This window comes from Pan troglodytes, chromosome X (genome assembly GCF_028858775.2).
Source record: "Pan troglodytes isolate AG18354 chromosome X, NHGRI_mPanTro3-v2.0_pri, whole genome shotgun sequence".
Taxonomy (NCBI): Eukaryota; Metazoa; Chordata; class Mammalia; order Primates; family Hominidae; genus Pan; species Pan troglodytes.
In genome coordinates, this window is record NC_072421.2 from 147,072,623 (window position 1) to 147,080,876 (window position 8,254).

An 8,254-nucleotide genomic window follows, 5' to 3' on the forward strand; every position below is an offset into this window, starting at 1 on the left:
CACCATCCGTCTGTTTGCGTGTTCTGTCCCCAGCTTCAGATAACAAACTCAATAAAATCCTACTACAAATATGCAACTGACTGCGAAAATACTCTCTCAATCCTGGGGGCTGTAACCCAACCAGGAGCTTATGGGTCAAATTGGACTCTTCTCACAGCCCACTGGGAATACACAGAGTAGAATTCTCCCGGGGAGGGAGGACCAAGTGTCTAAAGTCACCGTCCAGAATGGTTGCGGCTGTGGGACTGGACTAAGGGCGAGCCGTGCGAGAACCAGGGGACTACTTCGAGGGCTAGGAATGCTCCATGTTGCAGGAAGGGCAGGGGGGTCTGCCCAGCCTCCAGGGGGAGGCAACAGTGAAGAGCAAGCAGTAGGTCAGGTCGCAGAGTCAGAAGGGAGGAAACATGATAGTGACCGGGGAAGGGCACTGTGACACGGGAACGTGCTGATGCCAGACAGAAGTGCTGATTATGTATTCGTCCCTTGTGCCCAGGAAAGAGAAGATCAAAGATGTGGATGGGCATTTGTAGGCGCTCCTACAACCTGTTGCATAGTAGGTGCTCAACAGGCAGCACCCAGCAGACAGTTCCCAGGGGACCCCCGGCATGCCATCCCCAAATTGTATTTGATGCTCATTGTCACCTTCTTTAGGCCTGCATTTAGTACCTTGGCCTCAGGGTCCTTCTTTTTGTTGCTTGAGAGACATGATGCATTGCTGAGAAGAGAAATGAAGTGCCAGTGAGGAGGTCTGCCTCCGGCTCAGGGCAGTGGGAACAGCACGGGCTCTAGAGGAATTCAGATCAGGGATCCGGTTCCAGCTCTGTTCCTTACTAGCCACCTGATCCTGGGAAATACCCAAGTTCTGTGAGCCTCTGGTTCTTCATCTGTGAAGCAGGTATGATGAGGCCCTTCCACTAGGACGGTTAGAGTGTGTGCAATGTAAGTGAAGCATCTGGCTCAGGGCCTGGCATTAAGTTAGAAGTTTAAGGAATGGCGGATGGCTGTCATATCTAATACTATTTGACCCTAGACCCTAGCACTCTGGGATTTCGTAAATGTTGTTGTTCTCCAAGACTTACCAGAGAATATACAGCTCAGTAGGACATGGGATAATCAGCCCCAACAGGAAGTTTCGTCAATAAAATTAAGTATTTCCTCTTAGCGAATGTGCTTCAAAATTTGGGTGTGCTGGAGTCTTGCGCAGCTGAATGCAGCTCAAAGCTCCTAGAATTTGAATCGAGGATCAACTCCTTTCCTCTCTCCCACCTGCTTTTGGATCCAAGACTGTGTTTTCACTTATTTTGTTAACACTCGAAATCTAGCCTTTGCTCACAATTGGTCAAATCCCACCTGAGATAACTTGATTAGAATGCCTTTTAAATACGATCAACTCTGGCTCTCCCAGACAGGCAGAAAAGCACCTGGCCAATGACTTCTGGGCTTCCCTTCTGGGAGATTCACCCTCATCTTGCAGGAAACCCTTGCAGATGATAGGTATCCATCACCTAGCCCCTGCACTGTGTTCAAGCGCACCGAGACAAGAGCGCGGGACGATTTCCTTCTATTCCTGCCCCAGGTGGAGACTCTTCTCTGTTCATCCACTATCCAAAAGGAACTGCTGAGCAGTCGTCCATTCCAGGCCTTTCTCTCATCCTCTGAGAATCTGGCTCTGGCACCACCCAGCTTCAATAGAATTACCTCCCCCAGAAGGAACTGCAGTTTCCCAAAGCCCAAAGGGCCCTGGCTCAGGGCATATACACTCGACTGCTGTCATCTAGAGCCCCAAACCCTCACCCATGTTTTATTTTCCTCTAGTTCTTAGAGGACATGGCACCACCTTAATTTTAGGATTGTAGCCCCTAGACTTCACCACCCTATGGCAAAGGGGTGGGTCTGGCTTACCGAGCATCTCTACTACTAACCCAGGGTGTTCCGAATAACAGATGTTCAGTGCATGTTTGAAGAAAAAATGAGCCAGTGAACAGGAAAAATTATTCTTTCAATTTTTATTTCTCTTACATGCTCAAAGAAGCCAAGCAAATCCAGGTATACATGTATATATTTTAATTTTACAGGAGAGAGAAAGAGGTATAAGGCAAGAATTAACTACATTTTCATTTCACTATTTCTTTATGAGCTCTATTTTGCTGCTAAGTTCAAGTTTCAAAAAAATTATTAATTCCTCTGCTATGTTATCTTGTCCCAATTCACAAAATAACAGGGATTTCCCCATGTGACTCAAAAGCAAGAATCTTACTCCTAAATAACATAAACAGCAATATGTGTGACTACTGTCATTCATTAACTTCGATGGTGAAGTTCATTAAACTGACCATTAAAAGAACATTTGAACAATTCCAAAAGGGAGCAAGGATAAATCTCCAAATCACCCAATAGACAAGGAACCCAGAGATGACATACAGTGTGCTCACTTCCACCCACTGCCACTGAGAACACTGATTGCTCTCTTCAAACACAGAGTGAAGAATGGGCCTCATGTCACATGGGGCAGGGCAGCTGCTGGATGGGGCCCTGACCCCACAAACTTTGGCCCCGGCTGCGGCTGGTGCTCAGACTCCCTCTTGCTCCTCTCCCAAAACCTCTTCATAAAGGGATGGGTAGCAAATGGGCTCTCTTGCATTGAGCATGACCAAATAATTTATGACCTTCTCATAGCTGGTTTCAGCGTGGGCCTTGGAACCCCACAGGAACTCGTAGTGCGCAGGATCACTGCCGGGCACCTGCCGGTACTCCAGGTAGTTTTCCTGCACCCAATCTTGGGTGAGCAGCTTCCTGGGCTCCCCATAGAAAATGTGCTCCTTCCCAACATACACCCCCATCACACTCAACGCTTCCCAGATAACCTCTTCAGGGGCGCAGTTGTCTTTGGTTAGGATCACACCCAGGATAATGATCAGGAGGGCGGCCTTGGGCATGCTATGACCATCACCCAGCATGCTATCGCACGAGAGGCCAAGAGCAGTGACAAGGATGTAGGAGTGGCCGGCGGGGTCCACCTCCTTCACATCAGTGCCAAAGATCACCTGCATGAATTCGGAGGCTTTGCCGAAGATCACAGGAAAGTAGCGCTTGTAATTTTTGATGACGCTCTCCAGCATTTCCGCCTTTGTGACCGGCTCCTTGACTCGATATTTGTGGAGCAGGAAATGAACCAACTCAGCCACCTTCAATTTCAGTGCTTCTTGGAACATGAACTCCAGCTGAGCTGGGTCGACCGAGGGGCTTGGCTCTTCCTCTTCTTGACTGCTGGAGCCCTCATCGAATTGGCTCCATAAAGTGTAGTAGACGGAAAAGGAGGAGGAAGCGCCTCCCTGAGGACTCTGGGGAGGACTTGATGACCCAGAAGCAGACACCTCCTCCTCCTCGCTGTCAGAGGAGGAGGTAGTCTCCTGCTCCTCGCCTGTGGGTTCCTGTGCACCCATCAGGCCCAAGTCCTCTCCTTGGGCTTCAAGGTCTTCATCAGGCTTGCGGTGCGGACTCCTCTGCGCGAGAGACATGATGACTCTGGTCAGGGCAGCAGTCAGGAGCGTGGGCAGGAGCTGGGCGATGGAGACCCACAGGCCTGGGGAGAGAGGGAGTGTGTGAGAGACTTCAGCTGAGAACCGAACCTTGGAGGTTCTAACAAAGGCTGACTTACAGGTCTTCGTCAGTGCTGCTCTGGGGCCTCTTGGGGCTCCTGTCCTCCTGGTTAGCCTGTCCCGAGAACCTGAAGGAGGAAGTGAGAGGGCTACTCAGCGTGCAGCTAGCCTGCAGAGATCAAGGCTCTATGAGTGACAGTAGGGGGAATGGGGCCAGGTGCTATGGGGTCCCATGTGTGCTGGGGCAGGTGGGGCCCTTGGTGCACATTCAGGGTGAACACTTCACCTTCACTGCTGACACTGCCTGGGTCTCCTCTGCTCTGCGACCTGAGGACACTGTCTCAGACCAAGGCCTGCCGGCTTCCTGGAGCTCCTGGAAGAGGAATCGAGGGGCCCTTAGGCTGCAGACTGCAGGCAGAGCCCCGGTCCCTCAGTGCTGTCAAGAGGGCGGGCTGGACACTCTTGAGTTCCACACACTTTTGGGGTGGATGGTCCCCTCTGCGCTCACTCAGGGCCCTGACCTTTCTCCTGGCAGGGACTGGACTCTACTCCTCTACTTGCCTGAGAGTCTCTCAGATCAAGAGCTCACATCCCTGATATGGAACAGAAGGACATGCCCCAACCAACATCTGCCCACACCTGCCCAGGGTTTCCTCGGAAGTACAGTAAGAGATGTCTAAATTCAATGGGGTCCATGTGTCCTGGGGTGAGGATACTGCCCGGTCCTCATCTTGATGCCTGCAGGGTCTGGAACCCTCCCTCTGTTGACCTGAGGCCCTATCTCCAGGAGACACCTGAAGAGGAAGTGAGGGGAGTCCATCCACCCAGCGGCTTCCCTCAGCTGACACAAGGGGCAGGGTGGGGCTAGGTCCTCTGTGTTTGGTGAGTGGGGTTCCCTCAGTCTGCACCTGGACTCCTGGCAGGGCCTGGGACCCTCCCTCTGCTGACGTGAGTGCAGCCCCCTCAGACCAAGGCCAGCCCTCCCTGACACCAGTGATCCCAGGATAAAGGAGGGACCTCAGCAGACAGCCCTGCCCGGGCTCTCTAGGGTGACAGTAGGGGCAGGGCAAACTCTCTTGATCTGAGAGTTTCTCTGGCCTGGAGGTACCCTCGATCCTCCCTTAGGTTCCTCACCTGGACTGCTCTCCAATCCTGGGACCACTGTGTCTGTCGAACACAGGGCCTCCCTGTTTTGTCCACACACCCTCTGAGAACAAAGTCCTCACCTCCCTGAGATCCAGAAACAGAGGTGAGGAGGCCCCACAGATGTCACCCCTGCGTGGGGTGTCCGGGGCTGACCCCACCAGCTGAACCCTTCAGGTATGAGGTGGGTGTTCCAAAGTCCTCCTGTGGGTTATTCATCTTTACTCCTGCTGGGGCTTCTACTTCCTCGACCCTCAAACCCTTGAGATGAGCAGACATCTCCCTTTACACCAACGCCTCATCCCCCTGAGGGTTCCTCAACTTCCTGCCGTGGTACAAATGAGCTTGCCACTTAGCACCATCCTTGATCAGGCCCCCCGCCCCCGCCCCCAGATTTAAGAACAGAGTTCACCTAGACTCTGTGGGGTGGCTTCTTTCTGCGTTGGGGGTACCTCCATTCCTCATGAAGGGGGCACACCTTGGGTCCTGCTGATCCTGGGAGTCCTCCTTCTACTGACCAGGTGTGGAGCCCTCTGTTGAATCTCTCAGTGCCCCCGGGATCAAGGTACTCACCTCCCTGAGACCTCTCACCCCCAGTCACGTGGGAGAAATGAGAGCATGCCTCATGCCATTCCTGCCTGGGGCCACCTGGGGCTGAGAACAGGTGACACCAGTGTCTGTGAGGTCCTTTCTTTTTTGAGAGCGTGGAGGTACCTTCTTACCTTCAATCCTCACCAAACTTCCTCCCCGTCACTCCTGGAAGACCCTGGATTCCACCCTGTGCTGACCAGGTGTGGCTCCCTCTGCCGAGCTGAGGAAACCCCTCGGACCCAGGCCCCCACCTCCCTGAGACCCGGGAGGCAGAAGTGAGGGGCCACCTCATGGTCACTCATGCATGAGATACCCAAGGCTGACCAAAGGAGCAGGTTCCAGGGGGCCTCGTCGGTCTGGGTGTCCTCTAGGTATTCATATTTGCTTCTGACAGAATCTGGCCCCTTCCATTTTGCTGAACCAGAGATGAGTCTTGCAGACCAAGGCCAATTTCTCCCTTAGACCCTCTTTGAGAAAGTGTGTGTTGGGGGTGGAGGGGGCACTTCCCTTCCTCACCGTCCTGCCTGGGGCCTCCCAAGACTGACGGCAGGGGCAGGTTTCCTAGGTCTGGGATGAGAGGTCTGGTGAATCCTTCCTCAGGCCTCTGGGACTCCTCCTTCTGCTCACCTGAGGCCCCACTCCTCATACCACAGCCCTGTTCCCATTGACACCCGATCCCACCAGCCACAATGCACCACATGCGGCCACCGTGCCCGGGATCGCCCAGGCCAAGATCCCCACTGAGCTGGACTCCGGGGTCCCCTCTGTCCTCCGTCTTGTTCCTTCCCTGGTCTCCTAGAGGGCTGGGCCCCACCCCTCTGTGGACCTGAGTCTCTATCTGTCGGATTCCCGAGGCTGAATGAGGAGGGGCCTCGGTCTCAGATAGGGGCGGGGTGGGCCCCTTGTCCTGGGGTATTGGGTCCCCTCAGGCCTCCCTTGTCTCCCAGCAGGACCTGGGCCCTCCCTCTGTTCTCCCGCGGCCACGCTAGCGATACCAAGCCCCTTCCCTCGGTCAGCCCAGGATGCAGATATCAGGATCCGCTTGCCTGACCGCCATGCCCGGAACTTCCCAGGGTCCACTGCAGGGGCAGTGACTCCCTCTATGGGGCCTCAGCCCTCCCTCAGGGTCCTGGCCCTGATGCCTGGCAGAGCCTGGCCCCTGCCCTCTCTTAACCAGTCCTGCCCTGGTCACACCAAGCTCTGACCCAGAGTCCCCTGGGGCTTAAGCGGTGGGGTGGCGAAGGGTGGCCCACAGCCTGAGAAGTCCGCCCCCGGGGTGGTTCCGGGCTGGCAGCAGGGGTGCTGCTGGATTATTTGGGGCCCTCTATCTGGGGTGGGGGCGTCCTCAGTCCTCCCTCAGCGTCTCATCTTGCCTCCTCACAGAGCCTGGGCCCGCTTCCCTCTGCCGATCTTCAGCCACCACTCAGGACCAAGCCCTTGCTACTCTCTGACCCCCAGTGCCCAAGTCAGAGGCCTTACATCCGGGCACCCGGAGCTTCCCTGGGGTGACAGCAGGAGCCGAACCGGATTCTGCCACGGGAGACTTGGGGGTGGGGTGGAGTGGGGGGGGGGGTGAGGATGGAGGTGGGGAACCTGAGGCTGTAGGTCATGGTGGTGGTGGCTGGGTTAGGGGTGTGGAGGCGTTCAGCCCTCCCTCAGGGTTCTGACCTTGATGCCAGTCAGAGCCTGGGCCCAGCCTGATAAGCCCGACCCCGCGGGGTGGTCCAGGGCTGGCACAGGGGCGGCGCTGTATTATTTGGGGTCCTCTATCTGGGGCGGGGGAGTCTTGAGTCCTCCCTCAGGGTCTCACCTTGCCTCCTCACAGAGCCTGGGCCCGCTTCCCTCCGCCGATATCGACCCGCCCCTCACAGCGAGGCCCCAGCTACTCTCTGAGCCCCAGTGTGGGAGTCACTGGCCGTACATCCGGGCACCTGGGGCTTCCCTGGGTTGACAACAGGGGCGGAACCAGATTCTGCCGCGGGAGAGTTGGGAGGTGGGGTGGAGTTTGGGGTGGGGTGGGGTGGGGTGGGGTGTAGAGTGGAGCTGCGGATGGGGCTGGGGAACCTGGGGCTGTAGGTCATGGTTGGGTTGGGGGGGCCCAGCCCTCCCTCAGGGTCCTGACCGTGATGCCCGGCAGAGCCTGGGCCCTGCCCTCTCCTAACCAGCCCTGCCCTGGTCACACCAAGCTCTCACTCCAGAGTGCCCAGCAGCTTGAGCGGCGGAGGGAGGGGGTCGGCCCAGCCTCACAAGTCAGCCCCAGATCGGCCCCCGGGTGGTCCAGGGCTGGGAGCAGAGACGGCACTTGGTTCTTTCGGGTCCTCTATCTGGGGTGGGGGCATCCTCAGTCTTCCCTCAGCACCTCACCTTGACTCCTCACAGAGCCTCGGCCCGCTTCCCTCCACCGGCGTCAAGCCGCCCCTCAGAAGGAGGCCTCTCCCTTCTCTCTGACCCCAGTGCGCGCGTCAGTGACGTCACATCCGGCCCCCAAGCCTGGGGCTTCCCTGGGTTGCCAGTAGGGGCTGAACCGGGTTCTGGCGGAGTAGGGGTGGGGATGGGGATAGGGGCCCTCAGTCATCCCTCAGGGGGTCCCGACCTTGATGCCTGGGTCTCGATCCCCATCCTCTGCCCATTGGGTCTGCTCCTCTCGGACCAAGTCTCTGACTCCCAGTCACATGAGGTGGCAGTGAGGGGAGGGGTGCGGTCAGGGTGACAACATTGCCAGGGTCTCCCAGGGCTGACAGGAAGGGCTGAGCTGGATTCTGTGGCCCCTCTATGTGGGGAGGGTGGACCTTCAGTCCCCTCTCAGGAGGGTTCTCCTCCTGGCTCCTGGCTCTTTGACGAAGTGATGTGTGGGAGATGATCTGTTTATGTCACCTTTGAGCATTTGCCCAGCTGCACGCGTTGCAGACAATGGCTGCGGG

The 8,254-nt window shown here is 56.4% G+C and overlaps 1 protein-coding gene across 5 annotated transcripts; it reads right to left on the reverse strand.

Annotated features, from left to right (window-relative positions):
* Window positions 1-1,991: 1,991 nt before the first annotated feature.
* LOC473817 (MAGE family member A9) lies at window positions 1,992-7,800 on the reverse strand. Of its 5 annotated transcripts, XM_063803808.1 has the most exons (6): window positions 7,698-7,779; window positions 5,155-5,396; window positions 4,734-4,829; window positions 3,886-3,972; window positions 3,659-3,727; window positions 1,992-3,583 (listed from the first exon to the last, which is right to left on the reverse strand). In XM_063803808.1, exon 6 carries the CDS (start codon window positions 3,516-3,518, stop codon window positions 2,571-2,573), a length of 948 nt encoding a protein of 315 aa, XP_063659878.1. In that variant the 5' UTR covers window positions 3,519-3,583; window positions 3,659-3,727; window positions 3,886-3,972; window positions 4,734-4,829; window positions 5,155-5,396; window positions 7,698-7,779; the 3' UTR covers window positions 1,992-2,570.
* Window positions 7,801-8,254: the final 454 nt, after the last annotated feature.